Here is a 21,520-nt window from a genome sequence, read left to right as displayed (position 1 = left end):
ATAAAATGTAATTATTCCTTTTCCCTGCAATTTTTGTCCTTTGTAAATGAAGTACACCTGGATGCAGCATACATTTTCCTAACTGCCAAGCAAGAAAAAACGGGAGTTTCAGAATGGATTAGAGGCAGAAGGCATGTTGAAAGGTACTTGGGCAAATTGCCCTAAGAACAAAGTAGGTGCTGAATTCTTAGTGAGAACTGAAAGGAGCAAAGCTTTTACTTCTATTTGTGCTAAAGAAAAATCCTTCCTAATGATCTTCAGTTCTAATTCATATAGAGCTGAGGAAGCTTTTTCCTTGTGTGTTGTTTTTTTGAACCTGCTCCTTCCAAAGGGATGCTCCTGGGTTGAAAGAAGGATGCACATTACTTGGGACTGCATCCAGCAAGGGGTTTGGGTAATGAGAAGTTGGCCTGGAACACTTTTGATATGTTCAGGTAAAACTTGTGTCCTGTAAAGGGCACGGGGAGAGTTTGGTGTTGGAGAGGGACCTTTCGCTCTGCCATGGGTTGAGCTGAATTTGCTGACGTGTATTCAATCCCATGATTCAAAAATGAAAGCACTGGCTGGAGCAAAGTATCATGGGGCTTGAAATTCAGATTGTAATGTGAGAAGTTTCATGTTCCAGTTGCTGTCTCTAGGTTTGAGGGGGTTGGTCTTTTCTGGTCAGGGCTTCAGGTCAGGGGCCACTGGCTTCTGCTGCTGCTTCCACATTTTGTTGTGCTTTTCTGCAAACAGGCTAAGATAATTGTGCATGGGATTATCTCATTATTTTCCTCATCTCAACCCAGAGTTTTCTGATGTTACTTCCCTTCCCATCTGCATGGGGGCTTGTGAGAGCAGGCTGTGTTAACCCAGGACGAGTTCTTTTCCAGACCATCTAAGTTGTAAAAGCTTGTGACTTGAATTGTAAATCTTGTAACATAGAATCGTAGATTTTTTTCAGTTGGAAAAGAGCTTTGAGATCATAGAATCCAACCATTTTGTAACTCTACTAGGTCCAGTGCTAAACCATGTCCCTTAACACTGCATCTCAGCATCATTTAAACACTTCCAGGAATGGGCATTCAGCCACCTCCCTGGAATGCCAATCTTTGAGAACCCTTCCAGGCAAGAAGGTTTTTTTTTCTAATATCCAACCTAAACCTCCCCTGGTGCAACTTAAGGCCATTTCCTCTTGCTCTATCACTTGTTACTAGGGAGAAGCAGCCAACACCCACCTCTGTACAACCTCCTGCCCTGATTAAAACCCAAAAAGCTCTCTTATGGCACCCTGTCTTGATAGCTATTTTTATTCTTTTGGGCTGAATGCTCTTTTCCTGCCAGCCCCCCTTAGCTATGCTCATTTTGCTTTTACTGACAAACCTGCTGGTTTAGGATGAAGACAGTCTGCAGCTGATTAAGGATGGTGTGCCTGGCAATTTCTTGTTAATCTCTCTCGCTGTGCCCTTGGTAAAAATGACAGTCACGGTATAAATCCTAGTTTGAATCAATATCTGCAAGTGCTAATCTCTGAAGAGGAAAATGTCAAATACCTCCTGCTGTGATGAATGACTCAAATTGTATAGCATTAAACATTAAAGACTACCTCCATTTTCACCTTTTTTCCTTTTCCCAGTGCTTTGTACTTTCTTTTCCAGCCTTCTCACACCATTAACCATTCTCCCATAACCAGTGTCTTATTGGGGGGGGGGAGGGGTGTGTGTGTCGTGAGGTGACTTACACTGCAACACTGTCATTTCTCACCCAGTGGTCCCAGGCATAATGTCTTTGAAAGTGCCTTGAGCTCTGTAGCCAACCTTCTTCCTTACTCACAGGAGTCTTTTGAGAAAGGTTTATCAAAGCTCTTGAGTGTGAGCTGCATATTTAAGTGCAGCTAGGGGTAACAAGTGCTAGAAATCCTGGAGCCAAAGTCAGTAGTAAACCTAATCTCTGCTTTGGGACCCTAAACCCAGGTTTGAACACTTAAGGTCAGAATCTTACCCTATGCCCATGGTTGTTTTTCTGGGTGATTAACATTAGGGGTCGTAGTGGTTTTTAAAGCCTGCTTTTAGCTCAAAGGTGTCAGAGGGGAAAAGCCAAGGGGGAAACTAAGACTGAAGGATCACTTAGAAATAAGAACATAGTCTGTTTCAAGGTAAAAAAAAAAACACAAAAAGGCTTTGCCTGCCCACTTCTGCATCTATTCAATCTCTGCAGAAGTATGTGCTCTGGTTTTTAACTTAAAGTTATTGCTTAGAACATAGTAGCTCATAAAACTATTTGAGAATGTAGAGAAGAGTTCTGCTCTCACTAACATACTTAGTCCTCTTAAAAGACAAGCTTCTTATGGAAGCCAGGAGCACATTTGGGACCCTGATTTGAGGAAGTACTTGCAATCACAGGTGTTGGTTTTTTCATGACTGAGACTAAGAAACCGATAAGGACAGAAACTCTAGATGCAATTTTTACAGCTTTTAGCAACTTGATATTTTCTTTTAAATAAGGTACGTGCCTGAATGTTGCTTATCATGGTCTGAGATCTGTTGCTAAAATGCTGAGCCAAATTTTGAAAACCCTTAGTTCTTTTCCTTACAGCCTTAGATACAAACATCACTGATGCTATCTTAGGCCAGTTGAAGAAACCCAAGGAGAACTGGGTCACTATCATCTTCAGATGGGTCGGGGTGCACTGTTTCTTAATTTTAGACAGCTACCTCTGAAACATGTCCTAGAAGCTCTTCAAATGCACGCAGCAAGGAGTGTGTCAGGTAGAAGTAGTCAGAGCTGGGAGATCCCTTTCACCTTGAGTCAAAAGTTAAAATGTTAACAGATGAGAGCCTACAGTCGCAGTGGATGAAGGGCTTCTCTAGGGCAGACACCTCACTTTTGGTTGCGATTCCTTAGCCATGGAAGAGCATGAGAAAGGGATGGCTTCTAGAAAAGAGACGTGTTCTTTCCAAATGGACTGATGTAGATACCCCAGGAATAATGGGGTCTGTGGAGCTGACTTACAAGGTTTTGTAAAATAAGGAGAATCTCACTGAGAAGAGAAGATCTATTCCCCTTGAGGATTTTGTTATGTGTTTTCCAACAAAAGCTGCTTTGGCCTGCTATTTTTTTGAGGAAATGCATATTCACAGTGATTTTCTCCTGTAAAAATGCAGTCCAAGAGAAAACATCTAACGACAATCATCTTTTCACTGCTCTGAAGCTGGGAGGACTGCCACTCTTCTGTCATTTCACCAAAAACCAAAAGCTTAGTTTCCTTCTGGTGTATGGCAACACCTGGAAGCCAAGAGCAAGTTAAGTGTTGGAGAAATAGCACAGACTTAACAAGTAGCAAATCTGCACCTTTGTACCTCAGACAGTTTGTGCCAAGTACTGTCCTGATGGGGAATACCAGGGTTGTGTAAAAGCATACTTTGGGATGCAGTCTGCTTCAGAGATGTTTACTACCAAACAAAACTTAACACCCAGCTCAGCTGGTAACGCATCAAAACCACTTCAGAATTGCAGTCTGTTCTACCTCTGTTACATGGGTGAAATTTGACCTCAGTAAGAGTTACATTTCCTGTTGAGGCCAAAGCAGCATCTTTAATTTTTCTGGAATGAGGTGATTTAGTTGCCTGGAGAGGAGGAGACTCAGGGGTGACCTTATTGCTCTCTACAACTACCTGAAGGGAGGTTGTAAACAGGCAGAGGTTGGTCTCTTCTCCCAGGCAGCCAGCACCAGAACAAGAGGACACAGTCTGAGGCTGCGCCAGGGGAAGTTCAGGCTGGAGGTCAGGAGGAAGTTTTACACAGAGAGAGTGATTGCCCATTGGAATGGACTGCCTGGGGAGGTGGTGGAGTCGCCGTCACTGGAGGTGTTCAGGAGGAGACTTAACAGGGTGCTTGGTTACATGGGTTAGTTGATTAGGTGGTGTTGGATGATAGGTTGGACATGATGATCTTGAAGGTCTCTTCCAACCTGGTTTATTCTATTCTATTCTATCTGAAGGGATGGATCCATCTCCCACCTGACCATTTTCACATTGCAACAAAGATTCAATGGAATTGAAGCCACCGCTCAGGAAATTCTGTGGTAAATTCAGTAGAACCTTATTGTGGCTGCAAGGAGCTGCATGATAAATCAACATCTGCTCACCAGTTGGATTTGTTTGCAGAGGCTTCAAGGCATGTTGTTATGGTGCTGTGCTGAAAATGTGCTGCATTTCAGCCCTTACAGGTGTGTGGAGACTGCATTAGCTGATTAAGAGCTTTTCTTTAGTTCCATTGCAAGATGCTGTGTCAGATATTAGAATCAATAGATATGCAGATAAACATTTAGGCTACCAGAAAAGCCAGCTGTTGCGGGGAAGACACCTGGAAAATGGCAGACAGGAGACAGGGGGTTTGCCATGACAGAGAAGTAAATTTCATTCATACATCCCCTCAGCTTTCTTAACTCCTCACAGCTGTTTCTTGCAATGTTGTGCTTTGGCTTTGCACATGTTTTGACCCCATCTTTTCTACATGTGTCTTCTTCCATGTGTACGTGTCTCTTCTGTTATGACTTCATTCTTTTGTATATTGTATTGGATTTATTGCCTTTCAATTATTTCTCTCCTCTATCCTCTGCTGAATTCACTTTGCCTTCTCTCCTTGCTTATCCTTCCACTCAATTTCATACACTTTTCCTCTTTGGCCCCTTTCTTTGCCACTCTTCCTACGTTACTGCCATCTCTACGCTTTCCTAGACAGCGTGCAAGAGCCAACCGCTAGGGTGTCATCAGAGAATCCGAGAATGCACAGGGTTGGAAGGGACCTCTAGAGGCCATCTAGTCAAACCACCTCTAGAAAGCAGGAATATAGGCAACTAGATCAGGCTTCTCAAAGCCCCAGCAACCTGGCATGAATGTCTTTAGGGATGGGGTCTCCACCACATTAGTGGGAAACCTGTTCCATTCTTCCACCAAGTGTATAGCAAACAAAAGATCCAGCCCCCTGGAAAAGTGGCAGCACTGAATACTATTCTTCATTCTCATAGTCCCTTGACAACTCTTTAATAGCCCTGAGGGATTTGAAGCTACTCTCTTTCCTTTAGCTTATAACATACTCACAGGCACTCTGTGCTCTATTTGGCCTCAGGAAGGGCTCAGATTGCAAACTGAAAATATTCACCTTCAGCTCCACCTGGGAAAGTACCAGCACTGAATGTTCCTTTTTCCATTCTGACAATTCCCTCATAACTCATTAATAGCCCCCAGGAATTTGGGGCTACCACCTTTCCTTTAGCTTAGGACCCACTCACAGCCATTCTATGCTCTATTGAGCCTCAGGAAGGTCTCAGCATTCGAGTTGAATATGTTCACCTCCAAATACTCCTAGGAAAGTGCCAGCACTGAATGCTCTTCTCCATTCTGACAGCCCCCTGTGAACTTATTAATAGCCCATTAGAATTCAGAGCTCTTAGAAGGACATCTGATATCAAAGTATTTATTAGCTGTTTTTTCAACTTAAGCTTGCAGGAAGTGCTGCTTTTAAGATACAATTTCCTTTACATATGCATAAGCACTTCCTATGATGTTATAATTATGTCTTCTTTCCATAAGGGATTCCCCCTTCTAGCCATTACATGGCTTTACTTCATACCTTCAAGAAAAGGAATTCAGATCTGATATGTTCAAAACCTGCCTGGATGTATTCCTGCATGACTTTGTTTAGCTGAACCTGCCTTGGCAGAGGGGTTGGACTCAATGACCTGCAGATGTCCCTTCCATACCCACCCACCCCATCCCTTACCTCCCAACCCCCTTCTGTGATTCTATGATGTTCACCAAATTCTCAGAGATCAAGAAAACTGCAGAAGCCCCTGTGCCAGTAGCCACAGAATCATCCTTCCCTCCTGCTGTTGTGAGTGCCAGCTCACAGCACACTCCTGCTTTAATTTCCTGGTGACCTTTTGTTTCAGTCCTCAGCTCTGTTAAGGCTCTCATGAGGGATGCTACAGATATGCATGGAGTTGCTTCCTGAGCAGAGAAATGCCAGACCTTAAACAGACAGCTAGGGAGGGTGGGTGATAAACTACTCCAAGAAGGTCTGTTCTTGAGATGGAAAAGCTTGTTTCTCTGCCAAAAAGTTAGAGTCCCTGTAGACTTCAGTCAGTTGCTTCTGGAGGGAACAAACTTGGGCTTTTGCATTTCCTCTTCATCTTTCATGCAAGTGTTCCAATATTGGATGCCTGATTAAATTAGATATGCCTCATTTACATAAATGCCCCCATTTTGTAGGTGAGTGCAACAGACTGGAAGTGAGTGGCAGACCTGAGAGGGTATTTAGTCTCTGAACTCACCTATTTGAGCCACAGAGCTCTCTTCACTTTGAGGAATCACACAGATTTTCCTTTTTCAATCCTATTGGCATCAGCATCTGTCACGTGTACGTGGGTAGTTTCATTAAGATGACTAATATATTAATGGCAATCACTGTTAATTTTTAAGATTAACAGACTATTATTCCTCAATGGCATGATGGGTACACTTGGCCCCGGTCTGTACAGCAGTGCCAAGCTGTGATAGTCATCTGTTAACCCCAGTGTCAGTGTGTGATTTTCAAAGTACAGACAAATTAATAGTGGTCCATCTGCACTGGACTACTACAGGAAGAAATAATACTTGGAAGGTAGCAGGAATGGAAATGAGATGTTAATCAGTGGCTGGCATTTGCTGGATTGGATGAAAGATAAAACAAAAAAACAAATGAAAAAGATTTCTGGACCCTTCATGAAGGAGGGTGCTCTTTTCTGGCTGTACCTGGCAGATAATTTGTTTGAGAAGAAAGGAGAGGAGGAGGAGGAGCAGACAGAGGAGAACTGTGTTGCTTGGGGTTGTAACCAAAGTGCAGGGCCTGGCTCTTGTTAAACCTCATCCTGTTGGCTTCTGCCTATCAATCAGTGGGTAGGTGCCTTGCTACCTTTGAGCAGATCAACACTCCTGCTCAATTTAGTGTCATTTGCAAGCTTGCTGAGGGTGCACTGGATCCCATCATCCAAATCATTGATAAAGATATAAATCAGAATTGACCCTACTACCAACCCCAAGCAATTCTACAGGCTTGGGGCAGAGTGGCTGGAAAGCAGCCTGGTAGAGAAGGATTTGAGGGTGTTGGTGGATGGCTGTCTGAATATACGCCAGTAGTGTGCCCAGGTGGACAAGGAAACCCATGGCATCCTGGCCTGTATCAGGAATAGTATGTCCAGCAGAAGCAGGGATGTGATTGTGCCCTTGTACTTGGTCCTGGTGAGGCCACAGCTGGAGTGTTCAGTTCTGGGCACCACAGTATAGGAAAGACATGGAGGTCCTGGAGAAGAGCAGTGAGGCTGGTGAGGGGTTTGGAGAGCATGTCATATGATGAGCAGCTGAAGTTGTTTAGTCTGGACAGGAGAAAGCTAGGAGGAGATCTTATTGCTCTCTGTAATTCCTTGAAAGGAGGTTGGAGTGGGGCTGATGTTGGTCTCTTCTCCCAAGTAACAAGTGATAGGATGAGAGGAAATGGGCTTAAGTGGTCCAGGGCTGCTTCATATTGGATATTGGGACAAATTTATTTCCTGAAGGAGTGGTCAGGCATTGGAACAGGCTGCCCAGGCACATGTGGAGTCACCATCCCTCCAGGTGCTGAAGTGTGTAGATGTGGTGCTTCAGGTTGCGGTTTAGTGGCCGTGGTAATTGGGTTACAGTTGGAGTCAATGACCTTAAAGGTCTTTTCCAACCTAATGATTCTATGATTAGGACATTAGTAGTGTCTCTTAGGTAAGTAGCACAGCAGCCTTGCTGAAAGCAGGGCACACACCTCTTCCTATTCACACTAAATGATTCAGAATTTGACATAGGGACATTTCTAAATGGATTCAGCTAAACTGCTAAAACTTTTTTCCTATTACTTTTTTCCCAGTGTGTATTACAAGGCTTTTGTAGGTTCAAGACAACAATTACAATTTGTGCTAAACTCTCTCATCCCTAGAGCTCAAGTGATTTGCAAGGATGAGTAAGTGCTATCAATCTGAACATTCACACACGCCCAGTAAAAATGACTTGAAGCAATTGTTGGAGAACCTAGTGAATGAAACTCAGGCTTTACAGGTCCAGAGAGTGGGGAAAGCTTCCTTGATCTCTTTCTGTGAGGCTCACTCTCCTTGGAAATGGATGATGGTCCTGTGTATGTTTATCAGGGTGAGAGAGCATGTAAGGAAGAGTGTAAAGGAAATGGGGGTTGTTTTAAAACAGTTCCTGCACGTTGGGAATTTAATACTGTATAGTATTGAAAGTGAAAATAACTATTTGGGGATTTGACTGATTTTATTTCCTGTACTGAAAAGCACTCTGTCTTAGTTCTGAAGTGATTTATGGCCATAAACTTCTGCTTGGCCATGGAGAAATGCTCAGCACGAGCTTGGATTTTAGCTACAGCTCACATCCCACCAAGGGCAGATGACCGAGCTCCCAGAAGGAGCCTTCTCACTGCAGTTCTTTTATCTGGTCTGATACCAGTCAGTGGTTTAATGCTGATACCACTTTACCAGGAAGGAGTGCATCTTAATCTGACCATTTTTAGACTTTAATGCCTGATAGTGAATCACTGCCACACACACACACCCCACCATCACTACCACCTCCCCACCAATGGCTGCTTGATTAAGGTGACCATCTGTTCCTTATTTTGAAAAAAAAAAGGAATCCTTGACTCAGTGCTTCATGTTGTGCAGCCTCTATCAACAGAATACAGGGTGTACCTTGACCAACATCTCAGCAAGACCCGGAGCAGTCTATACAAAGATACAATGGCATGATTTGATAAGATCCATGATTGATGCACTGTAAATACAGCACTCCAAGCTTTTCTCCTCTCCTTTGTCAGTGCTCATAGAATCATGGAATGGTTTAGGTTGGAAGGGACTGCAAAGATCATCTATGCCAACCTGGAGTTCTATGAACCCCAAATTGGACCACTGGCACCATCCTTTAAGCCAAGTATTTATCAGGTGTGTTTTTCTGAGTCTCTCAGTGGTTTTTCCTTGTTAATGAAAGGATTGGGGCATACACTACCTGTGCACCTTACCTTGGAGTATCTGCCCCAGCACCCTGAAGTCCCTTTTGATTGTTTCTGGTCCTCTCTGCTTGACCTCATTGTTGCAAATCTACCTGACCAGAGGTGGGTAATAATCAGAGGACTTTACCAGACCCAAATGTTTCATCACAACCTCCCTAACCAAGGCCCCAGGGAGGCAGCAGACTTCCCTGTGAGATGGGTCAGGTCAGCTTATCAAACCCTTTGTCCCTCTCAGGAGGGAACCACCTACAACAATAACTCTTATTCTGTTCTTGGTAGAAGCAGTCGTGACACTTGGTGCTTACTGCCTTACTTTTGGTAGCTCCTTGGGTGCCTCATCTTTGTCCTCATTTGGCTGTTCCTCAGATTACAGAGCTCAGTACCTGTTGTACAGAGACAACTGGGAATATGTGGGAGGCTGTGAGAGGAGTTGTGTGCTGTGTCAAGTAGGGACCTGTTTCCATCTCCCCTGTGAGCTCCAACTGAGCCTTGAGCATGTTTTGGGGAGAGCAAGGTGCAGCTCCAGTGGTCAATTTCGGACTCCCATTCCCTGATGTTTCTTAGCCTGCCCACCTCCTCTCAGAACTCTGTCACTAAGTGGAGGAGCTCCTCTACATGGGCACATCTTCCACAGGTGAGCTCTGTGCTAGTGTCACAGCTGGGAACTCTGCAGCCTGATGCCTGTGGGGGTTCTGTGTCTCCCCTGAAACTCTGTCTGGGTACTGCCCCAGTGGAGGTGGAGGCAGCACGGAAAGAGGCCATTGCCTTCTGCCAGGTGGAGACCATTGCTTCTGGCTAGACCAGGTGGAATACAGAGAGCCTGCAGCACCCTTCCCTGCAGACTGCTGCTCACACTGGTGCTGCAGGACCTGCCAACGTGCACTGCATGCCAAGCCGACTAGCTTTCTCTGCCTGATAACTCAAAAGAGCCCCTAGAGCCCTAACAAGAGCTCCTTGCCAGCCTTTTTTCTCTGTGATCCCCTTCCCCAGTGCAGACTTACCTGCACCGGCTCTGGTCTCCTCAGCGAGAGGCTTCACCCTGAGACAGACACTCCCTCTCTGCACAAACTGCCAGGCCCTTCCCTTCCTGCCATGCCCTTTCCTGTGGAAATTCCTTTGCCTTAAATTTGAAACTTGGTTTCAAATGAAGTGTCAGCCTCTCCTCTTTCTTCATTATTATTTTACTCGCTTCCCTGAAGTCAAATTCCAAAGGAAAATGTACTGATTGCCAACGCTACCCTTTGGATGCTGCTGCAGCAGCACCACTCCCATTAAGAGGTAAGGGCGGCAAAGAACTCCCAAATGGCTGAGATCCCTCTTGAAGCAGCAGCCACCCCCACCCCCCCCTCCCCCTTGAAACCAGCATGGCAACTCATATAAAACAAAGTCTTGAAATCTGAGTAAAACCATCACCAAAATCAGACCCAAACCAAACCCCAAAATAAACTAAACATCAGTTTTGCCATACCAAGATGGTTGTTGAAGACTTAAACTCCCATCTGCTCCTTGCAGCTTCTTTATATTCAACAACTAAAGAAGTAGCAAAGTACTAGATCTTTGCAGTAGTTTAGAAATGATCTCTTGAGCAGAGCCTGCACACATTTTTTTTTGATGTTGATAAGCAATGTGTTTTTGCTAATGATTTATTTGCTTCTATACTTTTTCTTTTGTTTCCCCTTGCACTGTCAAATTCGACTGTTCCTTTCTTAATTATGAATGTGCAGTGGCTTTTTTGGTGAACTCTTTAGGAAGCCATGATACAGCTCGTCTGCATATATACCCCATGATGATTTTGAAGAGCACCACACTGTAGAAAAGAAGGTGTAGTAATAGATGTGTTTGTTTTCATGCCAAAAATCCAGACAAAATTATTTCTGCCAGGGGAGGATTTCAAAGAGCAGACAGTCTTTGTCATCCATCTCCCACTAAATTTCACCAGGCTTTGTATGGCTTGCCTTTCAGAAAATCCTCCATTTTTATTTACAGAGGGCTGTTTATTGCTGTTGTCTACAGCACAGCACATCTGAACCTCAGACTGGAATGAGGTTTTATTGTGTGAACAGCCTGAGTAATCATTATATAAGATGCCTGCAAGATGGAGGGAAAAACTCGAGGTTTTTTTTCTCCCCCATGCCTTCCCCATTGCTAACCTCTCTCCTCTATGCCAGCTGTGGCCTTTCACAAACAGCCCTTTGTGGCATGATCAGTGCCAGAGGGTTGGGCTGGTGGGTGGTGGCAGCTGCATTCAGTGCCACCATGTCAGGATGTGGCACACTCTGACCCTTCTGATGCCCAAGATGACAGCTGCAGGAGACTGCAGCATCCTCTGAGCTTCGTGCCCCAGTTTTCATCCTATGCCAGCATCCCAGCTCCAGCACCTCTGCACAAGGAGTATGAGAAGGTCACTGGTTGCAAGGGTAAAGTTTTTTAGGCAGGGCCTGGGAATGAGACAGCTGAATGTGACAAAATTTAAAGGTAGCTATGCAGGGATCTTGAAGGAAATTAACCTTAGCAGAGATAAATAGCTATTAACTTAATTGTTACTTTGGCACGATATTTTAAGCTCTTAGGGGGGTGTTTCAATTTTTATGGTGATGATTAAGAGTTTGGGGATTTTTTTAAATTCATGATGACATGAAGGAAAAGCTGCTGGTCTACAGCCTTTTCCAAAGAGGTGATGAGCCAAAGGCCTGCGGAACTGGTACCAGAAACAGCACAAATTCATGACTTCATGTGATCTAAGTCATGTACCAGGTTACTTAACTCTGTCTGTACTGGGCAGATGAATTGTGAGAAAAGCAATCAAAGCAGCCCAGCAGAGATGGTGGGGATCTTTTCCCTGTCTTTGCCACTGCTTTTCAGTGGGCTGCAAGGCTTTAATATGAGATGGAAAATACAGAAATTCTGTAAGTTCCGTCCAAAGGATATTTATACAATGAAATCTTCAAATGTTTATTTTTCTTATTGCAATAAACTGCCCTTTCAGCAGACAGCTCCCCCTCCCCAACCCCCCCTCCCCAGTCTTTCAGCCAAATAGAGCTCCATCTACAACCAGAGCTCCAACAAAGTGGAAGAGCTTGTTCTTAGTTGTGCCATACCTGTATTTTGTCACCCATTTCTCTATCAAAGGCATGAACAAGAGCTTAGAAAGCAGAATGAACTGCAGTTATTGCTCTCTCTTCCTCACCTTCCCTGAGCACGACTGGGAGCTTTCTGAGGCAAACAGGTTTGTTAGTAATTCATGGAAATTCTATCACCCACATGGTGGGTTTCTTGGAGATCATCTTCCTGACTCTTTTGGTGGTTCATTTTCAGTCTTTCCTCTGATGATCTCTGTCCCTGACTCCATCTATCTATTTGGCCTAGTCATTCCCCATGGCTCATTGGATGTCTTTTGATCTTGAATTTCTTTTGCCCTTTTTTCCTTAAGCCTGCTGCTGCTGTTGAGTTTTGGGTTTGATTTGTGTGGTCTGCTTACACTAGTATTTCCACGTCTTGCTTAGGAGCTTTCTCTCACCCTTTGTTATCTTCTAAAATAGCACTGAGATCATCAGCTCCAAACTGACTCTGTTGAGCAGTTCTGGTTCTCTAATATCATTTTCACAGACCTGTTTTCCAGACAGATTCAGTCTTCAGCAAAGAACTGAGCAGCATAAAACCCAAACAAGCCTGGTAAATGTGACAAGCACATCCTTTTAATACAAATGAACCACATATTTTCATTACTTTTAGTACTTCCCTGCCATGGCTGCCTCAGCTGAACATTTGTCTGTGGATATTAAGCAGTTGCTAAGAGTCAGCTTCAGGAAACTATTTCAGCACATGGGTAATCACATTCCCATTTGGCAAGACAGGTAGGTACACACTGTGGCCACAGTGAAATCCATGAGGCTTTCAGCATGGGCCTGAGGTTTAGCATATTCAAATTCTCAGTGAAACACTCTCTTATTTCAGTGGCTTTATTTTTCTGGCTTGTGAACAGGTATTACAAATGTAAGCTATTTCTCTCTGTCCATTTCGGATTGTAAACTTGTAAAGTAGTCTTGGTAAATTGCTTTCACTGTTCAAGCAACAGTTTTCACCTTCTGCCTGTCAGACACCTTGCTGCTAACCTGCCCCTCTGTTCCTTATCTGGATGTAATAAGTGAAAAAAAACCCAAAACACAGAACTGATTGAGGAGGAAATTACACCTTTTGTTCTCCCATCCTGTTTGCTTGGCCAACTGGCCTGAAGTCAATGGATGATGAAAACCAGTTCCTATCCTCTTTACATTTTCATGTTTCTAAATTAGTCCACACTGTTCCTGTTCACTCTGACACTGGGCAGTATAACACTCAGTTAAATGTGCATTGAGAGGATCCTGTCTGCAACTTAAAGTCTAGCAGGTAGAAACTGTGGATGAGGCTTCCAGACTTCAAGAGCTGTTAAAGCTTGAAGAGTCCATGCAATCCCACACTGTGATGTCACGAAATATTTCACCTTAGATGTTAAATCCTGTGCCATGCTTTTAGTGCTTTATTGACCTCATACTAAATGCCAACTACTTGTTGTAAAATAATTGTCGTTTATTCATCTTCTACTAGCTGAACCAAATTTTATGGGCAATCTTGGTCTCTTTTACTGGACCCACTGGTAAGTTAAAAGCAGAAATAAATGCAGGCTTTTTTGCTCCATAATGTCTGTGATGTTGTATCTGAGAGACAACATATCTGGATATGGCACGACATGTCAGTGAATAAATTAGATACAGAATCAAATTGGCCTTTATGAAACAGACTGAAAACTGATTAAATCCTTGGTTCTTAAACATAATTGCGAAGGAGGAATCCTTGCTGAAGTTGATTTATTTCCAGAGAGGTTCCAGATGACTGGGGCCAAAGAACAATCTCTGCAAGATCTTGCTAAATCCAGTACATCAATGTAAATTCATTACTGAAGGGGAAAGTTTGTTAAAGAAGGAGGTTATAAACTATAAAAGAGAGGAGCGCTGAGCAATCTGTTTGTTTGGAAAGCCTGTCTGCAAGTAAATGATATGTATTTCATTAAAGCAGGGTAACATACATCTAAGGACAAAGATCACTGGCTGTGCTGGATGTAACAGCCTCACCTAGACAGTGTCAGTCCTGGAGAGAGCTTGAGGGAGACAAGAGGTGTACAAGTCAGTAAGGGTACCCTTCCGTCCATCAGGAAGACTCAGTGGTAAGGGTACTAAAGTAAATCCTTGGCCAGTGAAACACTGGGTACTCAGCAAGAACAGAAATAGAATCACAGAATTGTTTTAGTTGGAAAAGATCTCAAAGATCATCCAGTTCTAAGACCACCGTGACCATTGAACTATGTCCCAAAGTGCCATGTTCACACATTTCTTGTCTCCAGGAAAGATGACTCCACTGGTGGGCAACCTATTCCAATGTCTGACCACTCTTTCAGGAAAGTAATTTTGCCTAATATCCAATTAAAATCTCCTGTGGCACAAATTCAGGCCCTTTCCTCTTGTTCTATCTATCTCTATGATGTAACAGCCATTTACTCTGCTGAAAAAATACCTCACGCAGCTCTGGTTCATAATTTAAGGAGCAAAAGAAATTAATGAGGATAGCTGAAGGGATAGAAAACATGCATTACATAAAGAGACTCAGACATCTAGATGTCTTTGTATGAGTACAACCTTAAAGCAACTGTTGGGGGAGGAAAGCTTAAAAAAAGCTCAGTATTTCCATGGACAGATTCTTAAAAAGAACACTGAGAATTCAGTACAGGACCAATCAGTATTGTGAAAACAGGCACAGTTACAGCTTTATACTAGTGACTGTAAGCAGTCATTGGATCATCTCACAACAGCTGTAGTAGATCAGCCTTGATTTTTAGCTCAAGATTGGTACAGACCAGAAGCAAGGACTAATACTGAAGCAGTAGGTCAGAACTCTTGGTCTAGTGTGAAATTTCTATAATCATCAACTCTTAATGACCTTTTCTTTTTACTTTGAACACCCTCTGTGAATTGAGTTTTATCTTCTTGGTGTTATTCAGATCTAACTTTTTAACCCAGTTTTTCCTAACCTAATTTTTTTTGTTTTCTTCTTAAACATCATCACATAGACAGACCCATAAAAGCTCTCTGTTGTAGGTTTATAAACTAGAACCAGTTATGCCATCTGCTAAGAACTGCATTGTCTCTGCCAGATAGCTTTTCAGCAGCACCAACTTACAGAGGAGTACTGTCATCTGGCAGTTGGGGATGGCAGGAGTTGTTCAGGGGATGTTCAGCCTGGAGAAAAGGAGGCTCTGGGGAGACCTGATAGCAGCCTTCCAGTACCTGAAGGGGGCTTACAGGAAGGATGGGGAGAGACTGTTTACAAGGGCCTGCGGTGACAGGATGAGGGGCAATGGCTTCAAACTAGAGAAGGGCAGATTTAGATTGGATATCAGGAAGAAGTTCTTTACTGAGAGGGTGGTGGAACACTGGAACAAGTTGAGCAGGGAGGTGGCTGAGGCCCATTCCCTGTGGATATTCAAGGTAATACATGACAAGGCCTAGGGCAATCTCTTCTGTTTGGGGATGCTCCTGCTGACTGTGGGGAGGTAAGAGTAGATGACCTTTGGAGATCCCTTCTGGCCTGGACCATTCTGTGATTCTATATGCAGACCCAGATATGGGTGACATGGCCCTGGTTTCTGAATGTGTGCAAGATCTTGTGCTGATTTGAGGGAGCCAGGAGAGCTGTCTCATTGCTTTTTTTATTGGTGATCCTGTTTCTATGGACTGGCAGCAAAATGGAAAGAGACATGTCAACTAAGGGAAGACCTCTGGGGGGAAGAAAGTCTTGCATATATTTCCATAGACAAGTATTTCAAGGGGAGGAAATCCCTTTCTCCTGCTTCTCTTTTAATTTTCCTTCAGTTTCTGATCCTGATGGACATCTATGGATGATCAGCTGTTGATCAGTTGCCAGCAGGTATTGCTGACCCAAGTCTCACAGGCGCCAAGTCACCTGGAAACACATCACACAGCAGGATCTGCTTTAATACTGGGAAAGATACTGTAAGGAGAGGTATTGCTGAATCTTGATGAAAAAAACCCGACTTGGCTTTAAAAACCCCACATAAAATGTTGTTTTTAATAACTGTGCTTAGAACAGGCATCTAAAAGCTGGATTCTATTGACACAGTCTCTTAATGATGCTGCAAAGATGTTTTCCTTCTTTGCTGTGCCATTTCAAATGTTTCACTTTTGCCTCGTGTTTGATTTTGTTGTTTGGTTTTTTCTTCTCAACATCATTCACTTACAGCACTTCTGCTGATTTAAACAGGCTTTGGATCAGGCTCCAAGTCACCATTTCCCTTCTGTTTGAAAGAGGGATTTTCTTTTATCCAGAGGAAGGAAATCAATAATTTGTCATAAACCAATGCTCATTTGGATTCACCATCATGTGGTGAGCACTTCTGTCATTATTTAAAGCATTTTAGGATAATGGAGGAAGAGTCTCCCCACTGATCTCTGTTGTTTTCCTAGATTGATCTAAGTTCTGTACTCCCTTTGGCCATCTGTAGAACAGATTACAGTAAAGGTATCATATTTGTTTTAAAGGCAATACTTACTTTCCGTGTTTTCTTTGCCGTGAGTCTTTCCCAGGAGACCATTCAAGGATTCATCAAGGATTCATTAACTTTTGGCATGACAAATTCATATATCTGTAGGAATAAGCTAAACTATACCTTCAAGTTAGCTTGCATATTCTATACTACCCTTTTCCACTTGGAGTTTTGCAGGTGGCGGATTTCTTCTTACAGAACCAATTTCCCATTCTCTTAGGTACTGCCACCTTTGAATTCACATCAGAGCACCAAACATTCCCCATTCTTGGCTGTCTCATCTCAGGGAATACCCAGGTTCTTTCCTGCCAGGGATTTCCCTGCAAACTCATGTTTGAGGATTGCTCAGAGTCCTGACCCCTGACTGTCCCTGCACAGCTCAGCAGCTTTGCAGTGCAGACCAGTATTCAGAGCAGGATAGAGAGGCCAGGTTCTGAGGTTTTTTTCCTCCTGGCTTCCTCCTGGGTCTTCCTGACCCTCCTGGGTCTTGGTTCCTGCAAGAGAGATAGTTAGATATTTCCAGTTGTCCTGTGAGCAGCCAGTGCAGCCAGCTAGAGAGGGGTGCATTTGCTGGGCTCAGGAAAGAAGCTGGCCTCAGCTATGAGGGGTTTGCTGACCCTCCAGGCACCAGGCTATGGTCCTCTGCTCAGTGGGACTCTGTCTCCATTTGATCTCCATAGGAAGCAGAGCTAGAGGACATCAGAACTATTGGAGCAGGTCCACAGAAGGGCCACCAAGATGATCAGAAGGCTGGAGCATCTCTCCTGTGAAGACAGGCTGAAAGAATCAGGGCTGTTCAGCCTGGAGAAGAGAAGGCTCCAGGAAGACCTTATAGCTGCATTTCATTATCTGAAGGTGACCTACAGGAAGGCTGAGGAGGGACTTTTTGCAAGTGCTTGTTGTGATAGGACAAGGGGCAGTGGTGGATCAGGGTACATTTAGGCTGGACATCAGGGGGAAGCTCCTTGAAATGAGAGCGGTGAAATACTGGAACAGGTTGCCCAGGGATGTGGTTGAGGCCCCATCCTTGGAGACATTCAAGATCAGACTCGATGTGGCCCTGGGCAGCATGATCTAGGTGGGTGTGTCCCTGCTCACTGCAGGGGGTTTGACAAGATGACCTTTGAGAGTCCCCTCCAACCCAGTGCAAACTGTGAATCTCGGCTCGAAGATTGAGTAGGGTAGATTTAGACTGGCTATTAGGAAGAAATTCTTGACAGTAAGGGTAGTGAGATACCAGAAGAAGCTGCCTAGAGAGGTTGTGGACACCTCCACCCTGGAGGTGATGGATGAGGACTTGAGCAACCTGGTCTAGTGGAAGGTGTCCCTGCCCATGGCCGGGGGGTTAGAATTAGATGATCTTTAAAGTCCTTTCTAGTTCTATGATTCTGGGACTGGGGCAGGTCCAGGGCTCGGCTGGGGCGACGGTGGAGCTGCTGTGGGTGCTGAATTTGGGCCAGCGTGGGATACAGGTGCAATTTGGGTGAGTGGGTGGCTTTGGAGCGCAGAATTGCGCGAGGCGCGTCTGTGGGTGTGCGCTGTGTGTGGGATACGCGGCGGGGGGTGCGGGGCGTGTCGCGGAGGGAGGTGTCGGGGGTGTTGCGAGGGCCGTGGGGTGTGTGGGAGCTGCGTGCTCGGAGGGGGGCCGGAGCAATTCTCCTCGGCCATGATTGGCAGCGCGGCAACCTTCCCCCTCGGCTGGTGCTTTCCCTCCGGCCGCCGCTGAACTGGAGGCGAGGAGGGGCTGGGAATGCGGAGCTGGCAGCACGCACGGACTCGCTCCCTCACACAAACCCGCACCGCACGGCAGCCGCCCGGCTTCCCTCCTCCTGCCTCCGCCGCTTTCATTTTGTATTTTGCATTTAAATTTTAATTTGTTTCCCCTCCCATCTTTTGGGCGCTTCCCTGCCTTGCCCGCCCGCCCTCCCCGCGGCGCGGCGGTGCCTCCGCGGGCGCGCAGCGCGGGGCCATGCCGGCGGGGCCGCCGCTGCTGCGGGGCTCCTTCCTCATCCTCCTCATCCTGCTCTTCCTCGGTGCCCCGGCCCGAGGAACCGTCTACACCAACCATTTCTTGGTGGAGCTTCACGGCGGGGACCAGGCGGAGGCCGAGCGGGTGGCAGCGGAGCACGGCTTCGGCGGGGTGCGGAAGGTAAGCCCCCCGCGCAGGCTCTGGGAGGTGCCCCGAGACGTGCGGCGGCGGCGGCTGTCCTTCACGTTGGGCTGAGGGCTTGTGGGCGTCTTCCCGAGAGCATCCTGGCAGCGGGGGGTGCCCTGTCACGGTCCTGCCCGCCACTTACCTGCAGAGAGGGGACGGAGCGGACCGCTTCCCACCTCTCCGCGAGGTAACCCCCTGTTTCAAGGCGAATTTAGCAGTAGCGGTGCTAAGAGCCATTGCAAGCGCTCTTCAGCGGCGGCCCAGAAAGGTGATTTCCCTGGGCTGGAAAGCAAAGGAGTTTCCCACATGGTAGTTGGTGCCTTTTGACTTTGTCAACATCCTCCCATTGAGCTCCCATCCTGCGGGGTCGGGCAGGGCACAGGAGCGGCGGGGGACCGCCCAGGGCATCCTGAGCGCTGCTGCCATTGAAACTGCTGGCAGCACTTAGAGAATAGTTAAACCCGGCTTCGTGGAGAAGCTTGCGCACAATTTAAGGATTTAAGGTTTCACAGGGCTTTTGACACTCAAGTTTGTGAGTCTGGTGGCTTCTTAACGTTCCAGTTACTCTTATAGAGCAAGATGATGCCCCCAGGCTGCTTAACGTTAAGCATGATAAGCAGTAAGTGCTTGTTACTAATGAACCTAAGTTGTGAAACTTCAAGTGCCATTAGAGGCTGTTTTATATTTTGAGGTCCCAGGAAATCCGTGGTAGCCACACTGACAGGGAATCTCTTCCCAGCTCCATGAAATCTCTCCCATTCAAATAATAATTAGACCTTTAAATATTTCAGGGTACAGTCAGATCTGAGGCAAGGACAGGGAGAGGCTAATAATGTGCCCTGGTCAATACAGTTCCTGGAAGACTTAGTGCCCAGGCAGCTTGGAGGAGGATGGAGGAAAAGCGAGCTATAAGCATTGCTGCTGCTTGTTTAGGGTTTGTTCTTGCCCTGGCAGTTATGCAATGAGAGTCTGCTTCTAAGGAACTGAATTAGTGCAGCAACCTGAACTTGGATGAGTGAAATGACTTAAGACCTTGATAAAAAAGAAAAAGCAAAGCAGATAAGCCTCTCTTGGGCTGCCTTGTCTGTCAGAAGGTGGGAGCCTGTTAGAAAAATGAGGGCAATATCATTGTTGCTTTGATCACAGCCAACCTCTGCTGTCTTTGGGGCTCACAGCCTCATCCTGTCAGTGACAGGGCTTGACTGCCAATACCCATACTGGGAATGGATCCCTTGTGGGGACTACATCTTGATCACCAGTTTTCCCTTTTTATTCCCGTCCTATCTGAAATCCATTCCTCCTGTCCTGGGCATATCTGACTGATAGGGCCTTATATGGAGACAAGGGTACTCTTCTGCATAGCTGAATTTCTTCCTGCCTTTGCTAGATGCTTTTAAATGATCCTGTGACCTGCACAAAGAGACAGGGAGAAAGGGGATTTTGAAGGCTGAAGAAATGCAGTGTCTGAGCTGCTACAATCCTCCACATTTCACCATGCCTCTCCCAGAGTGCCTCAGGCACATTAAGAGACATACAGATTTCTTCTTGGAAATGAATCTTGAAGCTCATCTCGGCAGAGAGCTGGAGGGAAGTCCCCTGGGTGTTTGAGAGTACCTGCTTTCCAGTACATGCTGTGGTAGGGATGTTTCTGTGGACATGTGTGTCTCTAGGAAAGAAGCTCAGCACAGCTGTGGCGTGATGTGCTTGTGCTCAGAGTGGGTGGCAGGTGGTGGCAGTGCCTCCTGTACAGGGCATATGTTGTCCCAAGAGGTTTCTTGGTTTCATCAACCTAGTCCCTGAAAAGGTGGAAAAGTTCCCACCCCTTCTTCACAAGCATGGGAGGAAATAGCACCCTGCTATCTGCAAGGCAGTAATTTTAGGGAACAGAAAAAGTTCTTGGGGTTTGACATTTAGCTCTCTTTGTTGGAGGAGAATCCGTGAGGGGCTGACAGCAATCTCCTTTCTGCTGGGCAAAATCTGTACAGGGGCTGGGGCGATAATAGCCAGTTGTTAATAAAAGCTGGTGCCATCGACTCCAGCCCCTCTTCAGTAGTGCTGAACTGAAGAGTCTCCTTATCTGTTCTGCTGTCATAAAGCTTGCCTAGTGTCTCTGCTTGCAGTTTGCAGACTCAGCTTTCATGGTCGGAACGACGGTGCAGAAAGTTGAACATGGCCATGTGTGTGTATGGAAGCAGAGCTGGTAGTGGTCAGCTCCCAGGGGAAGGTGCCATTTGTAGAGACACTGTCTAAAGATATATTCAAAACATTACCAGCTTCCCCCTACCACCCCCCCCATGTCCCAGATTATAGCACAAGAAGAAGTGATTTTTGTATGCTTCAACCACACATACTGTTTGGATAATAGAATGAGTTGTTTACTTTAAAACCAAATCCAGTTGCCTTTACCCATCCTGGAGAAGAGCTGTTGTCTGAAAACAGCCTCCTTTATTTCAGTTCAGGGACTTAGCCAGTAGGAGCACAAGGGCAGATTCAGTTTTGGGGTTTTTTCCTATGTGTGGATTTCAGATGTCTGTGAGGGGCATTTCTCATGTGCATGCTCTGTATCAGTGTCCTCTTTTCACGTGACTTTATGTGAGCTGATTTTAAAATTACATATTTTTGGTCCTCCTGGTTTTTTCCTACAAACAAACAATCTCTGAGCAAGTGCATGTTATATTTGCTGAACAGCAGACTTCTGCAGATAC

At 45.4% G+C, this 21,520-nt stretch overlaps 1 protein-coding gene and 1 long non-coding RNA gene across 2 annotated transcripts in view; one reads left to right on the top strand and one right to left on the bottom strand.

Moving 5' to 3' along the window:
• Nucleotides 1-9,150, bottom strand: part of LOC137448646 (uncharacterized) — a 30,438-nt gene extending 21,288 nt beyond the window's left edge. The window contains exon 1 of the long non-coding RNA XR_010989170.1: nucleotides 9,076-9,150. This is a non-coding gene — a long non-coding RNA (uncharacterized lncRNA). The remainder of the gene's footprint in view (nucleotides 1-9,075) is intronic.
• Nucleotides 9,151-18,318: 9,168 nt separating this feature from the next.
• Nucleotides 18,319-21,520, top strand: part of PCSK2 (proprotein convertase subtilisin/kexin type 2) — a 113,915-nt gene continuing 110,713 nt past the window's right edge. The window contains exon 1 of the mRNA XM_068153111.1: nucleotides 18,319-18,809. Within this exon, the coding sequence (XP_068009212.1) occupies nucleotides 18,630-18,809 (180 nt within the window). The 5' untranslated portion in view covers nucleotides 18,319-18,629. The remainder of the gene's footprint in view (nucleotides 18,810-21,520) is intronic.

This window comes from Melanerpes formicivorus, unplaced genomic scaffold, assembly GCF_026170545.1.
Source record: "Melanerpes formicivorus ecotype bairdi unplaced genomic scaffold, bMelFor1.0.p_v2 SCAF_25, whole genome shotgun sequence".
NCBI classification, from domain to species: Eukaryota; Metazoa; Chordata; class Aves; order Piciformes; family Picidae; genus Melanerpes; species Melanerpes formicivorus.
The sequence above is the reverse complement of the archived record's forward strand: the minus strand, read 5'-3'. Positions and strand labels throughout refer to the sequence as shown.